This window comes from Hyperoodon ampullatus (assembly GCF_949752795.1).
Source record: "Hyperoodon ampullatus genome assembly, chromosome: 3".
Classification (NCBI taxonomy): Eukaryota; Metazoa; Chordata; class Mammalia; order Artiodactyla; family Ziphiidae; genus Hyperoodon; species Hyperoodon ampullatus.
The window spans coordinates 35,298,679-35,326,444 of NC_136916.1; the positions used below are offsets into that span (position 1 = coordinate 35,298,679).

The 27,766-nt window shown below is 42.4% G+C and overlaps 1 protein-coding gene and 1 pseudogene across 2 annotated transcripts in view; both read right to left on the minus strand.

Moving 5' to 3' along the window:
• Positions 1–27,766, minus strand: part of ADAMTSL3 (ADAMTS like 3) — a gene marked incomplete at its 5' end in the record, with an annotated part of 559,659 nt that overhangs the window by 433,944 nt on the left and 97,949 nt on the right. The window contains 4 exon segments of the mRNA XM_079701202.1: positions 3,124–3,249; positions 6,796–6,899; positions 16,030–16,188; positions 20,456–20,589. Of these exon segments, the coding sequence (XP_079557328.1) occupies positions 3,124–3,249; positions 6,796–6,899; positions 16,030–16,188; positions 20,456–20,589 (523 nt within the window).
• LOC307050935 (ubiquitin-like modifier-activating enzyme 5) lies at positions 26,017–27,283 on the minus strand (annotated as a pseudogene). The gene has a single exon. The product of its transcript is annotated as a ubiquitin-like modifier-activating enzyme 5 (transcript).

Here is a 27,766-nt window from a genome sequence, read left to right on the forward strand (position 1 = left end):
GATATGGAAGCCATGAAGGACTTCTGAGAAGGCAAATCTAGGTACCTACGGGATAAAGGACAGGAGCGATTCCTCCTGCCACCTTCCAAGGGAGCAGAACCAGGGTCTAATCTTCTTTCACTGACATAGTCCTTGCCATTCCTGTCCAGCAGAATTCCATCATTTTTATAGACTAGTGCCTGCTTTGTATTTCCCGATGTAACTAGGTATGACTGCCCAGCTAGAGACTGCACTTCCCAACTTGCTTTGCCACGACCTGTGGTCATTGGATCTGAGTTCTCATCCCTGGAATGTGAGTGTGTCATTCCTGCCTGGCTTAAGAGGAAATGTCTAGCCTCGCCTTCTGTTCTTTCTCCCCTTCCTTCTGGATGGAGTGGCAACAACTAGCACAACTTGGAAGCCACAGGATGGTGAAGATGGCAGAGCTACCATCAGTTGTGTCTCCTGAGTGACTCCACGGACGAGAACCACCCATCCTCTTGGAATATCCTCCCTGGATTGTTGCATGAGTGAGAAAATCTTATTTTGTTGAGCATTCATTGTACTTTGGGTGTCTCTTCTTTTTTAAATAGAAACTAGTGTTACCCTAATACAATACAAAAGAACTTCCCAGAGAACTGTATCTGAGTATCCTCTTGATAATATTTTAATGAAATCAATTTTATTCAAATAACTTTGAATAAAACTTTACATCAAAATGTAAATTGAAAAGCAGTACTACATGCTATAAAGAGACTGCAACCGTGAGCATAATTATGATGAAAAATAGACAATTTTATTAAATTCAAGGTAGGTACTTTTGCCTGCAGAAGACTTTTAGCCTGAGGCCTATCTTCTCTGTTAAAACTGGACATAAAAATATTCCAGCACAAAGCTGTAGCTTTATCTCCTTGAAATCAGAATGACTAAAAGAGAATTGAAAAAAAGAATAATTTTCTCATGATGTGATTCAAGGTTCTCTAGCTCTATATCCATTTAGCACCTAAAGCCATCTTGGGTAACAAACAGCAGAGAGATGCAGCCAGTGGGACATATGACACTGAATGACTTGAAGTTTGCATTAATCCAGCAGACTGAGTGCAAGATCGCAGCCTTCCTTTCATGTATCGAATCACTAATGATTATAAAATAGGTATGTCTTTAATTCCAAACAATGAATGAACAAGAATGAACACTGTTGGTAGACCATAAATTATGAGGAATATAAGGAATATCTGAAAGATGGAAAGCAGCAGATGGAGGAAATGAAGCTCAAAATGGTTCCCAAAGAGAGATGCAACAAAAGTGGATTTGGAGGATGCCCAAAACTCAGAGTAAGCGGTATTGGGAGCTGGATGACTGGTTGGCATTCTGGGGAAAGAGCAGCTTGGTAAGTCCTCCCATCCTGGCTTTGTACCAAGTACCTGGGAGCCCAGGCGTCTGCCTCCAGGAAGGAGTATCGAGTGCAGGGACCTGAAACAGTGCCATGAGGAATGTAACCAGCCAGACAACTAGAAACCAGTGCACCTCACCCAGCGGAGCATCCCTAATCCCTCAAAACTATGGAAAATAGGCAGCAGTAATAGCACTATAGGCAAACTAACATGGAATCTCAAATTAACAGTTGTGCACAGAACCAAGAATCATTGTTTATCCATTAATGCTTGGTAACAATTGAAGTCTAATGACACAGGTATGGGGAAGCATGTATTGCTCCATTCATGGTAGGGTACCCGTTTTAGCAGGTAATTTGGCAATATCTATGATCACTTAAATGCATTCACTCTAACTCAGTAATTTCATTTCCAAGAAAGACTTGCCCATCAGCATGTGGAGGCAGATAAAGGACATTCTTTTTAGCAAATAACTGGAAACAACCTTAATGTCCATTAATGGGGAAATGGTATATATAATGGAAAACTATGAAGCCATTAAAAACTAGTGGGCTAACATATATACAATGGAATATTAGTCAGCCATGAAAAAGAATGAAATAATGTCATTTGCAGCAATATGGATGGACCTAGAGATTGTCATACTGAGTGAAGTAAGTCAGACAAAGACAAGTATCATATGATATCACGTATATGTGGAACCTAAAAAAAATGGTACAAATGAACTTTTTACAGAATAGAAATAGAGTCACAGATGTAGAAAACAAACTTATGGTTACCAGTGGGAAGAAGGTAGGGGAGGGATAAAATGGGAGATTGGGATTGACATATACACACTACTATATATAAAACAGATAACTAACAAGGACCTACTGTATAGCACAGGGAACTCTACTCAATACACTGTAATGACCTATATGGGAAAAGAATCTAAAAAACAGTGAATGTATATATATGTATAACTGAATCACTCTGCTATACACCTGAAACTAACACAACATTGTAAATCAACTATACTCCAATAAAAATTATTTTAAAATAGTGGGATAGATCGATATGCATGACATGGAAATAACTCCAAGAAATAGTGATACATTTATAAAAGCTAACCACAGAACAATACATCTAGTATGATCTTGTATTTAAAAAACAGCAAAAAATCTAAAACAGTGTGTATATCGTGTATCTATCTATGCACATAAATAGATATGACAGTGTTCATACCAAATTTTTAACAATGGCTACTCTTAGAGAGGGGCTTGGGATGGAGTGGGTGATCATAGGAAACTAGAGCATGATTTATACCGCTTGAATTTTATTTTTCTCAGTTTGACCGTTTTATTTAGGAATATATTTGTGCCATTTGTCTAATTAAAAAATAATGATGCAGCACTTAAGGCAGTGCCTGCTATATAGCAGGTGCTCAACATATGCTAATTCAAACTTTTTTAAAATTAGTAAAATATTTGGAAAGTGTTAAAAATGTAAATATAAAGGATAATGTAGCATGATGTTTCTATGGCCAAGGTTTGACACATTAGAAGGCAATAAGTGAAGTGATGGAATTCTTACTTGATATAAGTACTCGAAACAAGGAAGTAGGAAAAGGGGCATTACTAGAGGGAAAAGGGAATTCACCAAATAACCTAAGAGAGAAATCTGAGGTCTCAAGGTAATCACACAGAATACAGCAATAAGCGGTAAGCAAACGCTTCCAGCAGAGCTGTACTGAAGGGCACACAGCACCCACAGAATGGTCATCTCACCTGTTGTCTTTGCTGAAGAGGTGGTGGATACCCCATTGAGCTCACTAGGACTCCTTTTTATGGGCCGTGGCTTGTATTCTCGTTTGGGGACGTTGGATGCAGCCGATATTCTGTAATACAGATTTGAAGGTCAGTCAGGCAGCTGATGAAGAAAGCAAAGCCTCCAAGCCTATGTTTGCTCTGCTGTGATAAGCCTACAAATTTAGGTCCTCGGTGATGGTCGTGAAGGGGGTGATTTTTACACGTTGATTCGTGAGTAGCCCAAAGTGATAGCTTTGATATCCCAAATGTAGTTTTTCAACTATATGCAGATATACCTCATTTTACTGCACTTCACAGATATTGCGTTTTTTATAAATTGAAGGTTTGTGGCAATCCTGTGTACTATAGGTGCCATTCTTCCAAAAGCATTTGCTCACTTTGTATCTCTGTCACATTTTGGTAATTCTCAAAATATTTCAAACTTTTTCTTTATTATTATATTTGTTGTGGTGATCTGTGATCAGTGATTTTTGATGTTACTCTTGTAATTATTATGGGCCCCACAAACTGCGCCATGTAAGACGGCAATCTTAACTGATAAATGTGTGTGTTCTGACTGCTGCAGCTACCACCTCCAGCTGTTCCCCCATCTCTCTCTCTCTCTCCTCAGGCCTCCCTATTCCCTAAGACACAACAAAATAGAAATTAGGCCAATTAATAACCCTATAACGGCCTCTAAGTCTTCAAGTGAAACGGTCTCATATTGCTCACTTTAAATCAAAAGCTAGAACTGATTACGCTGAGTGAGGAAGGGATGTCCAAAGCCAAGATAGGCCAAAAGTTAGGCTTCTTGCACCAAACAGCCAAGTTGTGAATGCAAAGGAAATGTTCTTGAAGGAAATTAAAATTGCTATTCCAATGAACACACAAATGGTAAGAAGGTGAAACAGGCTTATTGCTGATATGGAGAAAGTTGTAGTGATCTGGGTAGAAGATCAAACCAGCTACAACATTCCCTTAAGCCAAAGCCTAATCCAGAGCAAGGCCTTAACTCTCTTCAATTCAGCAAAGTCTGAGAGAGGTGAGGAAGCTGCAGAAGAAAAGTTTGAAGCTAGCAGCTGTTGGTTCAGGAGGTTTAAGGAAAAAAGCCATCTCCATAACATAAAAGTGCAAGGTGCTGATGTAGGAGCTGTAGCAAGTTATCCAGAAGATCAAGCTAAGATCATCAATGAAGGTGGTTACACTAAACAACCGATTTTCAATGTAGATGAAACAGCCTTCTATTGGAAGATGCCATCTAGGACTTTCATAGCTAGAGAGGAGAAGTCAATGTCTGGTTTCAAAGCTTCAAAGGACAGGCTGACTCTCTTGTTAGAGGCTAATGCAGCTGGTGACTTTCAGTTGAAGCCAATGCCCATTTACCATTCTGAAAATCCTAGGGCCCTTAAGAATTATGCTGAATCTACTCTGCCTGTGCTCCAGAAATGGAATAGCAAAGCCTGGATGATAACACATCTGTTCACAGCATGGCTGACTGAATATTTTAAGGCCACTGCTGAGACCTACTGCTCAGAAAAAAAGATTCCTTTCAAAATATTACTGCTCATTGACAATGCACCTGGTCATCCAAGAGCTCTGATGGAGATGTACAATGAGATCGGTGTTGTTTCATGCCTCCTAACACAACATCCATTCTGCAGCCCATGGATCAAGGAGTGGTGTCAACTTTCAAATCTTATTCTTGAAGAAATACATTTTATAAGGCTCTAGCTGCCATAGACAGTGGTTCCTCTTATGGATCTGGGCAAAGTAAGCTGAAAGCCTTCTGGAAAGGACTCATCAGTCTAAATGCCATTAAGGACATTTATGTTTATGGGAAGAGGTCAGAATATCTACATTATCAGGAGTTTGGAAGAAGAATTCCAACCCTCGTGTATAACTCTGAGGGATTCAAGACATCAGTGGAGGAAGTAACTGCAGATGTGGTGGAAACAGCAAGAGAACTACAATTAGAAGTGGAGCCTGAAGATGTGACTGAATTGCTGCAATCTCATGATAAAATTTTAACAGATGAGGAGTTGCTTCTTATGGATGAGCAAAGAAAGTGGTTTCTTGAGATGGAATCTACTCCTAGTGAAGATGCTGTGAAGATTGTTGGAACGGCAACAAAGGATTTAGAATATTATAAAACTTAGTTGATAAAGCAGCAGCAGGGCTTGAGAGGATTGACTCCAATTTTGAAAAAAGTTCTACTGTGGGTAAAATGCTATCCAATAGCATTGCCTGCTACAGAGAAAACATTTGTGAAAGGGAGAGTCAATCAATGCAGCAAACTTCACTGTTGTCTTCTTTTAGAAGTTGTCACAGCCTCCCAGCCTTCAGCAGCCACCACCCTGACCAGTCAGCAGCCATTAACATTGAAGCAAGACCCTCCACCAGCAAAAAAGATTAGGACTTGCTGAAGCCTCAGGTGATGGTTAGCTTTTGTTTTAGCAATAAAGTATTTTTAAATTAGGGTATATACATTGGGGTTTTTTTAGACACAATGCTATTGCACACTTACCAGACTACAGTTTAGTGTAAACATAACTTTTATATGCACTAGGAAACCAAAAACTCTGTGTGACTCACTTTATTGCAATATTTGCTTTACTGTGGTAGTCTGGAACCAAATTCCCAATCTCTCCTAGGTATGCCTATATTTGTAAAGTATTTGTCTCTAATAAAGTCTCTGAGGCATCTAGCAAGTACCAGGGATGAACTGGGCACTCAACAACATTAGCTTCCTTCTCTTTTTCCTCATATAAAGATAGAATTAAGAAAAGATGCTCATGTGAGCAGTAGATGAACTACCTGCCTACAGAAGTGGATAGTTCAGAGACTGTACACACCTTTTGTCTTCCCTCTATAATTACTGCATTGATTTAAGCAAAAATCCCTCCAGATTTATTCATTATAATCATCCTGTGTAAAACAATTTTCTGTTATCAAACCTGGTCAAAAATTAGGGTAGTTTTTTAACCCAGTATTTTAATTAATAGGTTTACCATGAACACTACATATATCACTAATTTTCAGAAAAGTAGAGGATACACTTATCAGTAAAGTCACAGGGAACCCAGCAATGTTTCTTTGACCATTCAGAGGGTGTTTTTGACTCTTTCAATATCTCTCAGAGTCAATGTTATGAACACGGGCTGGTATTTGTGCTCGTGAAGTAAAAACACATCTTTTTTGAGACATTTACATACTATCTGAATATCATCTCACTCCTCTCCACATCCCTAGATGTTGGGGAGGGAGTATATGCCATCCCACCCTCAGCTAAACTCTCATCAAGTCAGCAGTGAAGCCAGGACAGCTCTGTAAGGGCTGAATTCGAAGGCAAGTGAGCAACTTTGGTTGCCCTAAACACAGGTCATGAGTAAGGGCTTGAGTGAAAAGAAAAAGGAGAAAAGCTGCCAGATCCCTTTTCCCAGTTCTGTCCTATTGGCCAAAGCCATGTATTTATTATCTCAGTGCTATCCCACACCCAACCATGAAAGCCAGCTAAAGAAAATTCAAAACAGAATGGGGCAGTGGGAAGGGGAAGATGGAGAGAAAGAGAGAGAGACTGATTTCGATTGATTTTAACTCTGCAGCCCTAAGCTTATAATGAATGTGAAGGCTCTTACCGCATCTGTAGCTTGCTCTGTAGCTCCTGCAGAATCTCTGTGGACTGTTTGTGATAGTCTAAAGCTGCCTCTATAAACACGGCCAACTGGCTGACTTGTTCTACCTGCAGCAGAAGTGGAAAATTACTCCATGGAGGCCAGCGCCTGTGTAATGTTCAGAAAGAGAAGAGACCAGCAACAAAGACCCAGCTTTGCAGGGAAGCGTCCTGTCTGCCTGGGCTCTGGTCTATTTCATTTCATTTCATCACAAAGTAATGATCACACAGGTCATGGTATAGAGCTATAAATGCTGGAAAAACATGTTCAAATTTATTTGTGATTATGAAGTTAATTTAACTCAATAAAAAAAGTCTACTTTTCCAATTAGATGATCTTCTCAGGAGATGTTTATGCTATAAAGTTCATGGATCTGAAAACGGAGAGATAAAGCTTTTCCAGTTACAACTGAAGCCAAGGTTTAGTAAATGAACTGCTTCCTTAGCGAAGTGTCTCTACAGGCACTTTCTAGCTAAGTCACATCAAGAAATTAAGTAAATTAAGCTGTTCTCGGATAAGAAGGGAAGCCAGGAAGCAGGGCACGCACTAGGCCAAGACTTGCCAGCCCCCTATGTGTTTTTGTTGCCCCCTATATGTTTTTGTTGCTATCAGCACAAAATCATTTCCCTGAAAAAAACAGCCCAAAGGAATGAACTAGAAAGACTCTGGCAGCTCTCTTTCCCATGAACCAAGACATTCATGAAATTAGTGACCAAATTACAGTGGATGTAAAAAAGTAAAATGAAAAAGTTATGTTACATAAAAAAGCCTGGAAGGCCTGGGGATGCATAATTTGAGGAAGAGCCATCTCCAGTAGGGCACTGGAGCTCCATTCCCTGCTTCCCTGCGTGTTTGCAGGGCCGCTACAGAAAAGAATGATTCATTAAACTGATTTCCACAAGCCTCAGAGGCAGGACCACTGGGTTGAGGTGATGGGACGGGGAGGGGGTGGGAGGCAGCATGAATCCCGTGAACTCCAGAACCAGACAAAGGCACAAATCAAAATCAATCCCCCTCTTTCCTAAGCTTCCCCATAGTCTATGCATCACCTCCTTACTTCATTTGCTAATCAGCTTAGCGGAAAGTCTGCCTGTTTATTCACCCTTACACCCTCACCCTGCAAAACCAATCATGGACTCCTTTGCCTTCAAAGATCCAAGCTATTTTCATTTGCTATAATTGACTGCGTTTTAGCTGTCTATACTTGCATTTTCCTTGCCCATGCACACCATTTTAAACATGGGTTCATGTTCATGTAAGATATACATGGACTTCCACTTGGGCCATACTGTGATCAGCGTCTGCACGATGAAATCCCACTGTATTACATTTACTTTACCACACTCTGTGGCTGGAAGAGCAACAAGCCTAGCCTTAAATTTCCAAAAACTCAATAAACAAAACAAAGACAGCCTGGCCCCTACAAAATCCTAAGGATTTCTTAAGTTTCACCTCTTTGGCTTTTACACATACTTTTAAATAAGTCCAGCACCACAGCCTAACAGGATCACAGTAGAATCTGCTATGGATTCCTTACAGTGTAAGAGCTGTGTGCTGGTTAAAATCCGCACCACACTTCTCTATCTTTAGTAAAGTTAATTTATATATTAGTACCCACTTTGAAATATGCTTGACATCTTATAATTTTTAAGGGAACAGTGAAAGGTAGTTGAATGAATATTCCTTGAAACACACGTGGTGTTGGGAGGGGGCATCACCAGCTATCATCTCTGATGTGGCTAAAACACTAGATCATGTATTCCAGAGAGGCATTTGGATTCATTGGATGGCTGACTTTGGGAAGGAAATGGATCTTGGGGTCCCTTAAAACCTGGAAGACAACAGCAGTGCTGTACATCGCCTGCACATAGTAGGTGCTCAATGCAACTGCTGAAGAGGTGGTTATGAAGCTATAAGTCTCTTGTTGACAGTGAAGCCATGTGGTGCCCCAAGTGGATTATCTGCCTTTCCCTGCAAGAAAAATGGAAGCTTCCAGCTGTCCCCAGGCCATGAGCAGTGAGCTGTATGCAGGTGACCTCTGCTTCCCAAACCCCAATGAGAATTCAATACCTGGACTGGCAGAATCAAGGTTGCAATAAACCCAGGCCTGGCAAGAGTCAAAACCTGTCCAGAAGGTAAAACATTTCTTCCACTGGCCACACCACTCAATTTGGCAAATTCATCTATTGAAGCAGGAAACGTCACCTGGGATGAGAAGAAAAACTTAATTCCACTGCCACCTGAGACCTGTGCTGCCACTTGGCTGGTGCCGCCTTGAGAGTAAAGTGTGACCTCACACCCCGGAAGGGTTCCCATGACACACACAGTGGAACAGAATTACCAGAGAATTAGCTCTGGTCTCTGAAAGTAAAGTGCACTTGCTGTTACAGATAAGGTCACACCCAGCTCAGACACCTCAGGTGAGAAACTCATGATGCAGACAGACTTCCCTATGGGGCTAGAGGTGAAGGAGGCAGAGACCAGACAAAGGCAGTGCTGGCTGACAAACGGGCGGGGTGAGGACTATGACACTACCTGGGAGGTACATGGAACCATGAAACCAGCTTTTGGTAGACAGAAGAGTGGCCCCAAACACGTCCAAGTCCTATTTCTCCACATCTGTGAATATATTACTAGATGGCAAGAGGGCCTTTGCAGATGTGATTTATGTAAAGGATCTGGGATTAGGAGATTACCTGCATCATCTGGGTGGGCCCAATATAATTCCAGGGTCCTTTAAGAAGAAGGCAGGAGGGTTAGAGTAAGAAAAGGAGATGCGTCAGTGGAAGCAGAACCAGAGTGAGAGATTTGAAGATGCTTCACTGCTGGCTTTGAAGTGGAGGAAGAGGCTATGAACCAAGGGATGCAGGTGGCCTCTAGAAGTTGGAAAAGACAAATAAATGGGTTCTTCCCTACAGCCTCCAGGAGGAATTCAGCCCTGCCAATACCTTGATTTTAGGACTTCCAACCTCCAGTCTTTAAGATAATAGACTTGTGTTGTTTTAAGCCACAGATTTGTGATGATTCAGCAGCAATAGGACACTGCCATTTCAGAGCTGCTTTGGCCTATTCTCAAATGAAGCAAAATATAACAATGGGACCAGCTCTGGTCAGGGACCCCTGTTTATGGGGGATGGGAGTTGTTACCTTGAGACTCATAGGAACCAAACTCATGGGGCTAATGAACCCACTGAGGCTGTTGGAAGTACCTTAGCCCTGGGGACGGGGGCAGAGACTAAGAGCGGGAGAAGTTCCCAAGAGCTGTGGAAAGCGTCCAGGGACACTTGGGTGGGATCTGAGCCACTGGGGGAGCCTGTGGACCAACAGCCATTAAGGGGGCTTGTGGAACTTTGGTTGTACCGAAGGAAGAATGGCTCAAAGGACTACACAGTAAAGGCCCTCTAAGATCAACTCTCTGCAACAGGGATATGGAAATTGGGGTGGCAGAGAAGGAGCAGGGCTGTGAAATCTCCTCAGACCCTCCAGCAATCAGTTACCAAGAGACTGGTCGGTAGCCAGGTAAATGGGCACAGAGGCACACTCCGAAGACCACGGAGAGAACAGAGAACTTGACGTGAATAGGTAATGCCCCGCCCAGATCCTTGGAATATACAGTACACACAGCATGCATGAATGCAGAAATGTGCATCTCCTGGGACCTGGAAAGCTGTCCCCTTTCACAACTGAAATGACGTACTTCCAATGGAGGCCACCTTCGATGTGAATTGTGATAATCCAACTGATTTCTGGCTCTGTCATATCAAAGACTCCACTCTTTTTGGATTCCTCAGAGAAGCTGGAGGAAAATTTCTCAGGAATTTTGCAGTCTGGTCATAAACAGATGCCTTTTCCAATAAGGCAAAGGCCTTTATTTAGAGTTTCTGAGAAAGTTTGAGTCAGGCCATTAAATTCGTATTAAATTAATAACATGGATAATAATCCTCTACACTCTTATTCTCCACTTTATACTTCTAAAGAATTTCTTGCATGCAGGGTTTCATTTGCCTGACACTGTAACAGTGAAAGTGACTTTCTAGGGGCATATAGCTGAACAGAGGCAAAACCACAACCAGATTTCAGGTCTTTCCCTCTTTGTCGGGAGTGCTTTCTTTCTACTAGTCCAATACTTCCTAAATGCCTTATTCGATATATCACAAGTCCCTTGATATGTCAATAATAAAATAATAATAATAATAATAGTGGTGTGGAAGAGTTCTATTGTCAAATAAGTTTGAGAAACTGCCTTGTGTATCCTCTTTTAGGAATCTCCTGGAGATTAATTTTTCATATATTCATATAAAGTCTTGTGAAAAGTCTTGTGATAAAGCAAACCTGTTTCATTTTGGTTAACCCAGGCTTTCCCAAACTTATTTGACCATAAAGACATCATTCACGCAACACACACTACATCCCATGGAATGAATTTTGGGAAACACCACTCTAGACCAATGGAAAGAACCCAGGAATCTGGAATCTAGTAATTCCACTTGTTCTGGGAGCCCATGGACAGAGGGAGGGTCCCCAGGCTGGGGATTTGTATCAGGAGAGCTTAGAGGATATTGCAGGTGCCTGGCCTCATCGGACTGAAATGGCATCTTCTGTGTGATATTTCTGGCCCCTGCCAACGTCCAAGACCTACATTCCATTATGTCGTGTCGTGAAGAATAAACTTCTCTGCGAAGACAGAAGAGGAGAGTGTTAACAGGCCTAGGGGTGATTTAGCATTCCCAAGAAATGGCAGTGGAGACGGGGAACCAACTGCTGAATATCCTGTACCCCCACCTCAGAGCTAACTGTCGGGGGCTAGGGGAGGGTTGCTCTGGGTGCCTCATCCCAGCCTGGCACAGCAGAAAGAACCAGCCCTAGACCTGCCCCTCTGGGCTCCTGGAAAATCTCATGGACCAAAACACCTCCTGGCTTGCATCTGCGTGTAGAATAGGAAGCTACCCAGCTCTGGACAAGAGGTGATGTGATGCTCAAGGGCTCCAATCCAGCACTTACTGACAAGACCCACAAGGACGACAGCACGGCGCCAAAGGAGACTCTTCTCTTTGATTACCCCATCCCCAACTCTGCCAAAAATAGGTAGAAAAACAGATGCCACTTTCCCTTAGGAATGAATGTTGGAGTAAACAATTCAGGGCCTTCTCACCACCCCTTCCTTCTTTCCACGTGATAGGAGGAGGAGTGATCCGTCTGATTGATGAGATTAGGGGACCCTGACACTCAGGGCGACTGGACCCTGTGCTGGAAAGGCAAGAGGGGCCTGGCCCTGGGGTCTGTATTCTTGAAGAAAGTGGGTTTGTGAAGCAGCTTTTCTGCTCTGCACACCTCACTCTCCCTGAAGGTGGCTCTAAGATCTAGACGAGGTCTGGGGTAAGTAGTTGGAGGCCAGTGTGGACCCAGACCCAAGCTGCCCACTCAATTTTCCAGACAGCCCTGTCCTCTAGGCAGGAGGCTGGTTTGTCATCCTTGTTTGGCTGCCCTGTTTGTCTCTCAGTTGGGAGAATGCAGATGTGAGGACAGATGAGCCACCACATCCTGGAAACCTCCAGAAAATCCCAGGAAGAGTTGCATGATCTGCATTTGGAGACCCGGGAAAGACCAAGCCTGTTAGTTCCAGTTGGAGTTCTCCTCACATCAGACAGATCTTTGGCAGACAGATTTTGTAGGCAGTATCTGGTGAAGCTTTTATCGTGTCTTAGCCAGGGCTATAGGACATGAGGGCTGGAGAAGATACTGCCTGTTCCCTGGAGAGCGAGACTTTGGGATTTGCACTGTTAGTGCCAGACAGAGTTGGGCAGGTGGCCCCAGAGCTTCAGACACGCCACCTCAGATGGTCTCCCTTCCTTCACACTACTCTGCTTTTCACTTTCTCTTTGGAGGGAACACTTGCAAGCCCTTTCCCCAGCCAGCTTCACTCCTCCCGCTGTGGATGAGATCGAGGAATGTTCATTCATTAGTAGGATGGGTTCTCTGCTCTGCATGGCCAGAGGCCATGGGTCTCAGCCTGTGTCTGGGTGTGAGAGTCAGGCTGGCTCTGCACCAGGGAGGCTTTTGCCAATGAGGGTGCAATGAGCAGAGAGTGCAATCGGGACGTGGGTTGGCCATGCCAACCCCTCCAACACAGGTGACCAGGAGGCCGGTATCTTACAGTCATTGGGTGTTCTCATCAGTTAAAAGGGCTTCCCCTTGATTCCAATCTGGTTTTTGTGTCAATGCCTCAATCAGTCCGAACCCAAAAGGATTATCAGTTCTGACGGATACCTCAAACCTGTAACCCACAATAAGAGAAGCATGTCCCACTTGTGTTTGGAGAAAGTGCCAGGGCCTCTGCTGCCTGCCACCATGTCCCTGAGGCCATGTGTTTGACAGAGTCTGTCCTCAAGAAGCAGGCATATACCTGGTCTCTAGCAGGTACCATGTCAGATGGAATGTCCAATCCATTGGGCAAAGGCAGGGCCTGCAGACCCACTGTGTTTAATCTGGGAATTAGACAGATCCCAGCCATCTTTAGTTCCTGGAAGAAAACTCAGCCATCACCAGCCATCCTGAAGCACAGCTCTTCATTCAGAGCTTCCTCACCATGAAAAAAAGCAGACATGGATACAAAAGTCTGAGTGATGAAGGATGGACATGAGGTTGACCCAGAGGGAGCCAGAAGTCAGGGTTCTGTGAGCTGCAGAGCCACTGGGCCTGGCCTGGTTGCTGGAGAAGGGCCAAGGACAGGCCTGAGGGTTCAAAGCATGCCTCATCCCACCATGTATTGCTTCTTTGTCTTTCCCCCAATAAGTCACACCCACTATTTATCCCCAAGCACCAGGCAGTTTCAGTATTAGCATGTCAGATCCAAGGGGAACTGGAGAACATTTTCTAGACCTTGCCTCATCAACAGGACTGCCAGACCACCTGGATATGGCCAGACACTGTCATGGGAAAAGACAAGGTTGTCCTTTTCTAGGTCTACTTGCTGTTACCCCAAGAAGAGAAAGAAGGCAGTCTTCTGGAGCTTCCATGATAACTTGTGAGTCTCCTCAACTATAAACCTGGGAGGGGCAAAGGTAAGAGCAGCCTCCCTATCATAAGTCACTCAGTAAATGGTAGCTTTCATCACTGTCATCCTCATCTCACCACCATCAGTCTCCTTAGCACTGCCATTATTTTGAGAATCAGCAACCACAGCACGTAGGGTAACCACTACAGTTGAAAATGGCACTAGGATAGGTGGGAAGAGAAAGAGGTGGAGCCTATTTCCAAGGCAGCCTTTGAAAGTCCTCCACCGTTTCATTATTCTGATCTCCTCCCATCTCGATGGCCAGTTTCCATGGCTGCCAGTGAAGATGTGGACCCAGGCCCTAAAATGAGGGAGCAGCCCATGCTCCTCAGAGCTGAATGAAGGCACCCCCCACCCACCCCAGGAAACTTTAGGGCAAACACTGCAATTCATGCCTCTGCAGGGCCAACACCAGGACCTCCGTGGGGCTTGAGTTATAAGCTAGCTCTTACTTATCTCAGGGTGGGGTGGGCAGGGGTTAACTCATTTGTGACAAGCAGAACACTGTCAACAAATGGACAAATGACTGAGTTCTTATAAGGAAGGGATCATTTCTGATTTTGACTGATACTGAAGGGAAACTGAGGTCTCTTGGGTCAACTGCCAAGATCAGAGCAACTGAGACAGGCCTCCCTAATGGAGTACTTTGCAATAGCTCATCACAGAGCATGAATAAAGGTCATGAATAAAGCACGTGGGTTAGACAGCACGTCTGACACACGAGATTCAACCTCAGAGTTTAAATCTACCTCTAAAGTACCCAGGACTGGAAGGGCAATGTTTGCCGCAGCCTGATAAGGAATACATGCATCTGATACCTCACACTTCAAAAAATCAAATATGGCAATCCAAGACAAAACCAAACCAAATGGCCTATTGCTAGGGGATAATTTCAAGGAAATTTCTATTTTTAAGGGAAAACAAACAACAAAGAAAAACAGGGAAAACTGTTATACCTCTTCTCATTTCTCATAAGATGTAAAAGAAAAAAACCTGATAAGATATTTAAAGGAGAAACATAATAGAATGCACTTTTTGGTACTGAGGCTTAATGGACATGGGGATTTCACATTGTTTCCTCCAGGGTTAATGTCTTGTCAACAGTGGACATAATTCCCCCACAACACCATGGCAGATAAAAGGTGCTCAGTACATTTGGTTTGACTAGACTTGAAAGATGCAAGACCTCAAGGTACCTTTTAATCAATTATTAGAAGTAGAACACAGTGTTGCAGAAAAATAAACCCTCTGACTTGTTCCAACAGGTTTGAAAGTCCAACAAATAGGTCCGAAGCTAATGCTGGGCTGAGGTGGCTCGTGGCATCACAGAAGCTGGACTTAGGGTGGGAACTCCGAATGGGGCAGGTGGCCAAGGGCTCTTCCCATCAGGCAGTAAAAAAATGCCAAATGACTTCTCATTGCCAAGGCAAAGAAGGGTGGCCTTCAGCCTTCACGGTGGCCACTTGGGGGTTACCATCCTCTTTAGTTCCATTTAATCTAACTTTACTTGGACAAATAAAATAAGAGCTGGTGGCAGGAGTCACGGTATAATAGGATGTTAGCATTTCTGAGGGGTATGTGTCAAGACCTTCACAATCCCCAAGTTCACAAGCACCACTATGGTACAGCTGAAAAACTTAGGTCATGCTTTTATATCCCAAAGGTTCACTATGACAAGTAAAGGCATCAGAGAGCTGGGTGATGAGTGAGGCTCTCCCACTAGCCAAGAGAGCTGCTCCTCCTCAAACATCTGCCTCACTGAGCGCTCTTCACAGTCTTAGCAAAACTGCAAATTACCACATGACTTGGGCTTTCTATTCTCCTGCAAAACCACCAATGTTATGGCCTCAAACACAAAGGCTGGTCTACGATGCACTTCACCTAAGACAACCCCACCTCCCCAGGGCCAACCGGAGCACATCTCTGAAGCAATTCCAGGATCAACAGGACTTCTCCAGATCTGAGATTTGAGTCAGGACTTGCTGGGTATCTGAAGCTATTTCTTAGGCAGGAGATAATGGTTATGGAAAATTCCGGAAGCTTTGTAACAACTAAGGCTCCAGAGCTTCTCAACATGCTGACCCTAGTCATACAGTCAATGTTTTCATTCACATTAAAGTCTTCTGTTTGGTTTAAATACTTACATCATTTTCTAAAAAATTAAACATGCTTCTTTCAGCCAACTCCTTTGACTCTTCAAATTTTTCTACTGCTTGTCTGACTTCTTCATCTGGTATCTTACCTACTCGCTTCTTTTTATAATCGTAATCCAGGCGGCGGCCTTCCAGCTTTTTCAGGTGGTGCTAAGAGACAAAGGGGTCCTTCAGAGAACTGTGATGCTCAAACACAGCATAAAGAAATATTCAGCATTTCTGTGAAAATAGTCATTGCTTTTTCTTGGCATAAATTCTAGGGGGCAGGATCCCACCTTACACTTCTTTTGCATGCACTCAGCATCTATTAGAGGCTCCCTCCACTGCCGGTCTACAAGGGATATTTGTGGAATGAATGAATGGGTAGATGGATGGATGGATGGATGGATAGATGGAAGACAGAATGAATGAGTGTCTATATGGAACATAAGGATGCAGTATCAGTATGCAGATTAATTTTCCAAGGTTCCCTATAGGACCCCTCACTTAGGCTCCATTAATGTCTAGATAATTTCCAACCATATTAACTACACCCAAAAAAAGTATGTTTCTTTTGGTACTATTGTCAACTCCTCACTAAGAAGTAGATTATAAAAACACAAATTTCTAGTATCCTCTAGAATACTTATGAATCTTCCATAAAGTTCCCAAACAATTACAGAACAAGTTGAATAAATGCCCTCGATGAATGTGATACAGAGGACAGATGCTCACAGGCAACCTCTGAAATGATGGAATTTCTTTTTAAAAATATGATCTCTTTAACAAAGTAAAACAATTATAAATATTAGAGGTGTCCATTCGTGGAATGCAGTGCCTTGCGTGGTAGTAAGTTCCCCATCACAGTTTGTGTTCAAGTAGAGGGATCCCATGTCAGAAATACTATAGAAGGGATAACCACACAGAGCAAGGGAGTTTATGACCATAACCCCTGGAAAACAGATATTTGATATTGACAGTGTATGTGAAAACAGATTGTCCCCCTGAAGCATGTGGGTAACTTGACTATTCTTTTTAGTGGGAAGCACTGGTTCTAACCTCCATAATGATTGGGTGAAAAGAGTACATGGGACAAAAAGTCAGAATCATCTCTCTTCCGACATGTTCTTCTGACTCTGGGCAAGTCTCTGAATCCCTCTGTGCCTCCACATATGTGGCTGTAAACGGGCACAGCCAGGCTTAGTCTGGCTACTTATGGGTGACGAAACATTTATAGAAGCCCTTTGAGTCCACAAGACCTTTTACAGATATGTCAGTCATGTGGTAAACGAACAGGCTCTCCACTCCAGATGTCCAAGATATATAGAGCACAGCTGAGACTATGAAAAGCCTTCTGAATATTAGACTCTTAATTCTTGATCATCTATAGGATTTAAGTTTAAATTTATACAGTTTCTCTATCAAACCAGAGTTCAAGAACAGGAGACACCATTTAGAAAATTATTTTTTTGCATAGGGAGAAACATGTAAGGATATGTGTATTTTGTACATTTCTCCCACTCACTGCTCAGGATCCACATTTGCATCCATGACTAGCTACCCTACTGAACCAGGTCAAGTGGAAGAGCAATGTCGTCCAGTGGACTTTCTGTACAGTTTTCTTCAAGGTCAGCAACACAAGAAGAAATGGCATATTATGTATTTCAGCAAAGGATGTATTTGGTTCTAAGGTTCTGCATTTGGGAAAGATGTTTTGGCATCCCCACAACACAGAATGTCTCTTCTCTAGAATCATCTGTTCAATAATAATCTGTGAGCACAAAGGCTGCGCTAGTCATGCAAAAGTGAACAAAACATGCCTCCTTACTCCAAAGCACTTGTTGCCAAACAACAGAAAAAGAGAAGCAGTGATGCTCACAGCACAGGAAGCACAGAAGGAGCACCTGATTAAGCCGGGGAGAGAACAAGAGCTTCCCAAAGGACCAAACATCTGAGCTGCGATCTGCAACGTGATATGACTTAGCCAGGAGAAGGTGGAAAAGGAGAAAGACAAAGAATAAAAAGAGAGCACAAAGCAAAACATCCCCTGGGGACTGTAAGTAATTCATTGAGGCCAGGCAGAGAGTTCAAGTGGGAAGGGGTGAGCAATCAACCCATAGAGAGAAGGAGGGGCCAGGAATTAGGGACTACAGTGCTGGATCTTTACCCCCAAAGTCAGTGGGCAGCTACTGGGGGCTTGTACCTTAGGAAGACTCTGGCTGTGGTGTGGAGAGTGGACTGGAGGGGCCGAGATGTGAAGCTGGGAGTCAAGGGCTGCTGTGCTGATGTGTTTAAACGTTAACCCGAAGAAGCCTATAGAGAGAAAGGGGAAGAAAGGAGATTCCGGAGAGAGGATGCCGGATGTGGCAAAGGCCCTGAGGAGATGAGGATAATGGACTCTGGGGCCCAGTGGAGGACTGGCCTGAGGGGAAGAGGGCAATGGGAGTAAGGAGCTGAGGAGGGTGCTGGGGGGGACTGGGGGGGTGTCGGGTAGCAGAATGTCCTGGGAGTTCCTGAACAGTTGCTTTCATTTTTCTTTCAACCTTCCTGAATTCCCCTCCATAGCCTCCGGTTTTGGTGTAAATTCTAAATGCCTATACGGGCATCCAGGACTTTCCATTAAGAAGCTCTGGAATAGGGCCCAAGTATTTGCATTTCTAACATGTAATGCTGATGCTGCTTAGGTACCACATCATGAGAATCTGGGCCTGAAGAAAGGAAAAGGGGACATCCCCAAGGCTTGGATGACTTCCAAGCTGGCCCAGGCTGCATTCAGATCACTCCTCAAGGCACCACCAGGAAGGTCTTCTGCGCAGCTTCTCAAGGGGGTGCCCAGAGAAGGCCTCGATGCAGCCTGTCCCTCCAGAGTGAGGTCCCTGGCAGGGTAGAAGTCTCAAGACTGTTTCTGCATATCTGCAAAAGCACCACCAAGCAAGTGGCATGTGATTACCTACAGGTCCCTGAAAGTTCCCATGTATGCTCTGGAGGGCCATTTTTAACATTTTCCAGATACAAAATGTTGATTCATGGTACTGATTTCCTTAAAAAGTAATGGAAAATAACGATCACTAGTGCAACGTATCAAAAGACGCAGCTAGGGAGTGTTCTAATTTCATGTAGCTGTCCAGTAATAGCCAGGACATGGAAGCAACCTAAGTGTCCATCGACAGATGAATGGATAAAGAAGATGTGGCACATATATACAATGGATTATTACTCAGCCATAAAAAGAAATGAAATTGAGTTATTTGTAGTGAGATGGATGGACCTAGAGTCTGTCAAACAGAGTGAAGTAAGTCAGAAAGAGAAAAACAAATACCATATGCTAACACATATATATGGAATCTAAAAAAAAAGTTCTGAAGAACCTAGGGGCAGGACAGGAATAAAGACGCAGACGTCCATAGAGAATGGACTTGAGGACACAGGGAGGGGGAAGGGTAAGCTGGGATGAAGTGAAAGAGTGGCATGGACTTATAAATACTACCAAATGTAAAATAGATAGCTAGTGGGAAGCAGCCACATAGCACAGGGAGATCAGCTTGGTGCTTTGTGACCACCTAGAGGGGTGTGGGATAGGGAGGGTGGGAGGGAGACGCTAGAGGGAGGAGATATGGGGATATATGTATATGTATAGCTGATTCACTTTGTTATATAGCAGAAACTAACACATCATTTTAAAGCAATTATACTCCAATAAAGATGCTAAAAAAAAAGATGCAGCTAATATGGTATGATTTTTTTTTTTTTTCTTTTTTCAATTTTTTTTTTTTTTTTTTTTGCGGTATGCGGGCCTCCCACTGTTGTGGCCTCTCCTGTTGCGGAGCACAGGCTCCGGACGTGCAGGCTCAGCGGCCATGGCTCACGGGCCTAGCCGCTCCGCGGCATGTGGGCTCTTCCCAGACCGGGGCACGAACCCGTGTCCCCTGCATCGGCAGGCGGACTCTCAACCACTGCGCCACCAGGGAAGCCCTGGTATGATTTTGATAATCAAAAATCCAATACATGGAATTAGCTGGCAATCCAGTGGTTAGGACTCTGCTTTCACTGCCGGGTTCGATCCCTGGTTGGGGAATTAAGATCCCACAAGCCGTGGGGTGTGGCAAAAAAAAAAAAAGGTATTAAAAAATAAATAAAGATTGCTTTTAAAAAAATCCAGTACAAAGTTATGCAGTCATTTTGTTATGTGAGAAATGACTGTAGAAATATGTATCTTGAGCTTGGCTTCTAGCTGGCTTCAATAAGGTACAAAATAAAGGCCTAATTGATCCTGGAACTCTTTCCCAATGAGCCAGGTAAACATAACTGAGTTATTTTTTTACCACCCACAATAAGATGATGCTTTCACTGAGTCGCTATAGAAATGTTCTAATGATTTTAAATAGTATAAACATCATACTAAATAGCAACAGGCAGATTTATAGCCTAGAAAACTTACCCCAATCTCTTTTAAATCTTTGTCTTGTAGTAACTGAAGTGGATCAATAAAAGTTTGCTTTACATTAATATCAAGAGAGTCTTTCACCTCAGCCATTAGCTTCATGGATTCGCCAACTTCTATCAATGCATTGCCTTCAACAGAAAATACAAATAAAAAACATTCTTTAGCAGACCTAACTCTAAGTTAACAGTGATATTTATTTAATTTTTTCCCAAAAGTTTGTGATGATCAATGGTGTGTAACAAGGTCCTCAACTCTGGGACCTTTGAATCTTGACCCAGAGAAAAGACAATGTAAAAACGAGAAAGTCTTTCTAAATATTTTCCACATTTTCCTCACTACTACTGCACTTTCTCCACCGCATAGAATAAAACTCTGAGGCTCAGACAGACTGAGGCACTTACCGTATCAGCCACTAGATGGGGTTAAAGCTTCTTTTTTTAAACTGGTAGTTTTGTGAACTGGCACCAAGGGTTCCTTAGAGGCGCAAGAACAAAATCCGTCTTTGTAAACAATAAAAGGATTCATTCATCAGGGGTTAAGTATTAACCAATAAAGATTACAATAGAAATAAATGAACAAAACCTCATCTCAGCTTCTAGCTGCTAGGTCTTCTTGAGGCCACTCCTTGTATTCTAAGTTTCCCTACCCTTTCTGATGTCAAAGAAAGTCTGGCAGTGTCACACAGGACAGCCTTTCAGCAGGGTGGGAAGGGTCTGCTCTTGCCGTGAGGTCCAGGCCAGCCATGCCAGACTTGAGCAGCGATGGGCAGCTTTAGCTGGATTAAATCCTGGTATTCGGCACCAGCTAACCTGCAGTAATTTGCAAGCAGGCATCCTGGTAGCTGAGCACTATGAGGGTTGCAGGTTTTCTAGAAGACATCTCTGGGAAATGCTGCACTAAACTGCAATCTTTTTCCTGTAGTTGGGGTTTTCCAAATCAATCTCATAAAAAGTTAGAGCTTGCAGTCTCTCAACTCCCAGGCTTGAAGAAGACCTGAAATCCCAGCCCAAGAATTAGCATTTCTAGCTAATTTTGACCTTCAAGTTGTTTCACCTACGAGTCATAGGCATGTACAGTTTATTCATCTGTAAAACAGGGATAGCAATATCACCTCACCTCACTTTTAATTTTTTTTAAGAAATAGCCTAGATAGTGTATGTTATAGGACCTTGCAAAATGTAAGTGGAAACCATTACTCCAAACCACAGCTGACCGAGACTCCGTTTTGGCGTATGGGTAGGTTTGTTCCTCCTGGGAGGCTATGTCTCCTTAACTAACTCCCCAGAGTCTGGTTCTAACTCATTCTGAGATGGAAATGAGAACGTCCTTTCCTGGCCTGGGGACTCTTTCCTGCCCAGCTGGTCAGAAATGGAGGATATGGCTTCTGACCCCACTGCTCACTCTGCCACCAGTGCCCACACCCCAGAATGTCAGTTAATTTAGCTTTGACGAAAACATTTCCAAATATGTTTCTTAGAAGGCGCCAAAGGTGACATTCTGAATATTAGCTGTCACCTCCATGGGTCTGATATCCCCTCTCCTTGCTCAAGATTCCAAATCCACGAGGACGTGGGACTCAGCCTCCACCGGTGGAGGTCTCTGCACTTGAGGAAGTTTCTGTGTGGCCCCAAGAAGAAAGCATCCGACAGCACAGTCTCTTCCTCAGAACAGCAAGGAACCCCTCTGTTCCTAGTGTCCTCCTGATATCAGCTCTCTCTCACTGGGCACCTAGGAAGCTACCAAATTGTCTGCCCTTCAAATGCCCTGCCCTGTCACCTGACCAGACGCACTGCAGGACTGTCCATGGATGTCAGGGCCTGCCTGGCAGTCTCTCCTGTTCCCTCCACTGGTCAGCCTTCAGGACAAGGAATAGGCCATCTTGGCCCCATTCACCCAGGAAATAAAATAAAATTCACATTATACTGCTCTGAAGGATACTGTTACCCTCTGTGACTAACTAGTGTTTTAACATACGGGATTTTTTTTTTTAAGTTTTCAAAAGACTTTCCCCCCACTTTCCTAGATGAATGACTATGGCCTAATACCGGAATCCTCAATTTCCATATCTTGCTTTGCTACCACTACGTGAGTAGCAAACGTGCCAAATTCTCCCGGAAGATTTAACATATCAAATTCAACTCATACCCAATATAATTTATCAATTTAAAGTAATCTCAATCAAAATTTAATAAATTTTTTGGGGACTCCCTGAGGGTCCAGTAGTTAGGACTCAGCGCTTTCACTACCAAGGGCTTGGGTTCAATCCCTGGTCGGGGAACTAAGATCCTACAAGCAAAAAAAAAAATTTAATAAGTTTCTTGTTTTTTTTTGTTTTTTTTTTTTTTTTTTTTTTTTTTGCGGTACACGGGCCTCTCACTGTTGTGGCCTCTCCCGTTGCGGAGCACAGGCTCCGGACGCGAAGGCTCAGTAGCCATGGCTCATGGGCCCAGCCGCTCTGCAGCATGTGGGATCTTCCTGGACCGGGGCACGAACCCGCGTCCCCTGCATCGGCAGGCGGACTCTCAACCACTGCGCCACCAGGGAAGCCCTAAGTTTCTTGTTTTTTAGTAGAGGGGACTTAAAATGACTCTAAGTTTCATCTGGAAAAATAAAACAGATGAGTATGTCCATGAAATTTTTATAACATCTAGGGGAAATTTTAGTTAAATATATTAAAATATATTTTAAAATGACAATATTTAAAACAACATGACACTTGATCAAAACAGGGTACAGATCAAGAAAACAGAAGAGAAAGACCAGAAACAAACTTAAAATATATAAAATTTTATAACAAAAAAGTTATAGAAAATCAGCAGAGAAAGGTTGAACTTTTCAATAAAATGTTAGGGCAACTAGCTATGTATTTGTGAGAACACAAAATTAAAACCCTATTGCACAGTACTCATCCATTAAATTCAGGAGCTTGGGAATTTAAAGGTAAGAAAAGAAAACATATGTATGAAAATAAAGTATAAATAACCATTTACACAGCTTATTAGTGAAGCGGGGAGGAGCGGAAAAGTTTTTCTAAACATGATACCAAAGCCATAAACCATAAAAGAAGACCAATGAGCCCCACTAAATAAAAAGCAAAAATCTTGTTCCATTAAAATGACCTCCACCTACAACATCAGAAGGTATATGCCTACCTGGGGCAAAACTTCATCAACATATGAGACAGACAAAAAGCAAGTATCCTGACCACTGAAAAAGCTCATAAACCAGTAAGAAAAAAAAATGAACACCTTAATAGAAAAATAGGCAAAGGACACAAATATACAATTCACAAAGATGATGACAAATGTGAAAAAAAAATCTACCTCACACATAATCCAAAAAATAAAGTTAAAACAGCCCCCAGATATCAGTTTTATTTGCTATAAATCAAATTATCAGTTATTTAAAAGGAAACTAAAAAGATAATTCCCAGAGTTAGTATCTGTGCTGAGAAACACACTCTCATACCTTCCTGGCAGGAGTGTCAATATGGTATAACCTTTCTGGAGGGTCCTTTGGGACTATGCTTCAAACACCTGAAAAATAGGGCATACTCTCTTTTTTTTTTTTTTCTGGTCAAGCACTATGGGTTTATTTAGTAACGTAAAATCCAGTGATGATTAATTTTTTATAGCTGCCTACATATACAAATTTTCATGGCATACAGATTGTCAAGAGAGCTCTCTAGGTTACAAAAGATACTTGTTACCAGATTTTTTCTGCTAAAATAATAACTTTAATGGAAGATATAAGACAAAAAAGATTAGATAAGATTTGGTACAGTATAAGACACCAGCAGGGTACAGTGCCAAATTAAGAACAGAAAAAATGTCTTTAGAAGATAGCAGGTTCTAATATGTATATGTATAACTGTTTCAATTTGTGTACACCTGAAACTAACACATATTGTAAATCAACCATACTCCAATAAAAATTTTTTTAAAAAAGGATAGTAGGTTCTAGCTATTTATCAAACTATATAAACTTATAAGTATAGCCTTACCAAATTAGTGTACCAGAGGTACCAAATTAGTATACCAAAGGAGTGGGACTTAGAAAGACTGCATTTCTTTTTTGAAATTCAAAGCATCTCTAGGAACTAGAAAAGTTATTTTACAGATGACTACACTAAAATTTTAAACAACAACAAATGACCTACTAAGGCAACGTAAATATGTTTCAAGGCTAGAAAAACTATCCCCATACTTTCCTGACATCACTCTAAACATAAGAATCCCAGTATGCTAAAATCTCAAAGCTAATATATTAAACATATTTGATATTTGGGGCTTTCTGAAATTATTTTTAGAATTTTACTTTACAAGTGGGAAATGCACTATTAATTTTTTAATGACATTTTCCTCCTAGAGATAGAATTTAGACATTTATATCTTTTCAGAGCAAAAAAGTCATCAGAATAGGAGACTAGCATAGTACCAGTCTACAGATAATGGTTACACACGCATGTGTCTTTATTAGTCTCCAAACCATTAGGAATTTATTTCAAACAAGGTTCTCTAAGCCTTCATTACTTGTATGCAAAATCCAGAGAAAACCAGTTTATCAAATTACAATTTCGTGGTCACGATCAGGGAAAACGATACTCTTCCCTGTGAAGAAATACATGTCAGTCGTTGCAGAGGCAATTTAGACCTCTTTTATTGTCTGTTACCCAGGACAAACCTTTGCCAATATCTAATTACCCACAGAATCAAATTTAAATAAAATAAAGTATTAGAAAGTAACCCATATGATGGGTATAAATTAGATGATCTTAGCCTAAATTTATCTTTTGCTCCTCAATAAAGTACACTGCCTCAGATATATGTTCCACAGATGATATGCTTTTTCTTAATCAGTGCAGAAATATAATTTGTACATCCTGAAAATATCTTTATCTGTCTATCCATGAAGAAAGCTTCCTCTTATTTGCCTCTGTCTTGTTTTGAATATATAATTCAGAGGTTTACAAACTTCCAATGACTGTTTTTCAGCTTGTGTTTCATCAGGAAACATTTGAAAGGATGTTTTTATTTTATAGATTTACTATTTGAAATTCATTGCTGCTCAAGTTAGTAGTAGCGGGCAGTTTTCCTGTAGAGAGCAATTCCAAACACAATGAGTAGATGCCTGCTGGCTCTAATCAATAGGTTGTACCTCTTGTCCTTTCCCTATATTTGACCACACACTATTCTGTTGTCCATGGCCTCAGGCAAATCAAATTGGTCCTTTCTTCCCACCCCTCCCAAAAGGCAAAAAACAGTTCAATGGCTAAGTTTTAAATAAGATTTATAACTGCCTGCAATAATCCTTTGAAGTTTTCTTACTAGAATATGAAACATGAGTTTTAGGAGAGTTTCTGATTTAGTTGAAGTGGGGGGGTGGGGGGGGAATAACAAGCAATAGTCACACTATTTTTAAACAATATAACAATTCAGTGAAGATTATACATCAACTGATGTTGCCCTAAGTTTTCTCAGTTTTAAATGATTTTCTTTTTAATTGCTAGGGAACAGGTTTAGACACAGGAAACAAAATACAGGCCAGTCCATTATTTACATGTTCTTCATCTTGGCCATGAGGTCTTCCAAGCTTTCACCAGAATCTTCCACTGTTACTTCAGGTACAGAATCTTCTTGCTTTGGGGGAACTCTATATACCACTGTAATTCCTTCAGGTAAGTCAGGAATTGGACCTGAAGAATTTTTCAGTTCCTCTTCTGAAGCCTCAGGTACCAACTCAATACCCCACTCATTGTTGTCATGTATTATCTCTTCCTCTTCTTGAACAACCTTCTGTGTGGGCACTGCTGCTACCTTTTTCTTATATTCTTCCTGTTGCTTAATACAATTTCTGTCATCACACTGAGGATTTGGCTTCATGGACACAGTAGGGAAAAAAATCCTGCATTGCATTTTATCCAAGGTAAAAACTAACAGTACCAAAATTTAACAGAAACTTTAACACATTTTGTACCAAGATCCCAGCAACCACTCCCATAGTGGTAGGAAGACTGGCTGCACAAACACCTTCTCGTTTCAGAGTCTTCTCATCAATATTTGTAGCAACTACAAGCAGTGGAGCACACGCAAAACAAGCAGATTTTTCAGGAATTATGAGCTGTATATGCCCTGAAACTGCATTTTCACTGACCCCAGACTCCATTCATGTTTGTCCAAGCTCATTACAAGCTGTATTTATTGTCATTCGAGCTTCAAAATTGTCCACACAGCTAAGAACTAGGTCAACAGGTTTTCCTTCTTCTAATCCACCATTACTTATTCTATTCATGAAACGTTCAAAGCTTTCTACTGTGGTTATATTGTAGTTGTGTACTTCAAAAAGAACATCAGGATTAATGTTCCTCAAAGTATGTTCTGCTGCTTGAACTTTACTTAATCCTGCTTGATGAGGTTGGAAGAAAAGTCTATTTATATTGGCCAGTTCCACCTTGTCATAGTCAAAGAGTAGCAACTTACCAATGCCACATCTTGTCAGCATTTCAGCAGTCACACTGCCAACTCCACCAACACCTACTATTGCTACAGCAAAGGCACGGATTTTCTCATAGTCACTTACAATTCCCATTCATTTCAATGCCATCAGGAGGCTGTAGGGGTTGGAATTCACCACTTCGGGGCTCATCTTTTCGATGCGGGCCCGACCGCCTCCTCCATCGCCGCCCCCCAGGGCCCGGCGACTTCTCTCCTGGGCCAGTTCCTGCTCCAGCTCCTCGACCCACTGCTGCAGCCGCTCCACAGACTCGGCCATGGCTGGGACCCTGGCCACTAGTGCTCCCAGCCCCGGTCGTCGACATCGCAGCCGCCCCATGCTGTTGGCCTGCTGGGCCCGCGAGGGGTATGTGAGGAGGCACCTCGTGGTGGCCTTCCTAGCCCACAACCCTGAGGAAGCCCTCCCAGCGCCTCCCAGACTGACAATCTCTGCCGCTTCTGTGGGCCTCCCAGACGGGCATACTCTTGACTCAGCAACTTCACTACCAGGAATTTCATCTAAGAACATAATCTTGGATATTCCCAAAGCTTTATCCATGAAAAAAGTGCCTATCGTAAATGCTATGTAATTTTTTTTTTCACATAAAGAAGAAAAATCTAAATATCCTTAATGGGATTGATTGAACAAACTGTGGATACATGGAATATTATGCAGCCTTTAAAAACAATATGGTAGGGCTTCCCTGGTGGCGCAGTGGTTGAGAGTCCGCCTGCTGATGCGGGGGACACGGGTTCGTGCCCCAGTCTGGGAAGATCCCACATGCCGCGGAGCGGCTGGGCCCGTGAGCCATGG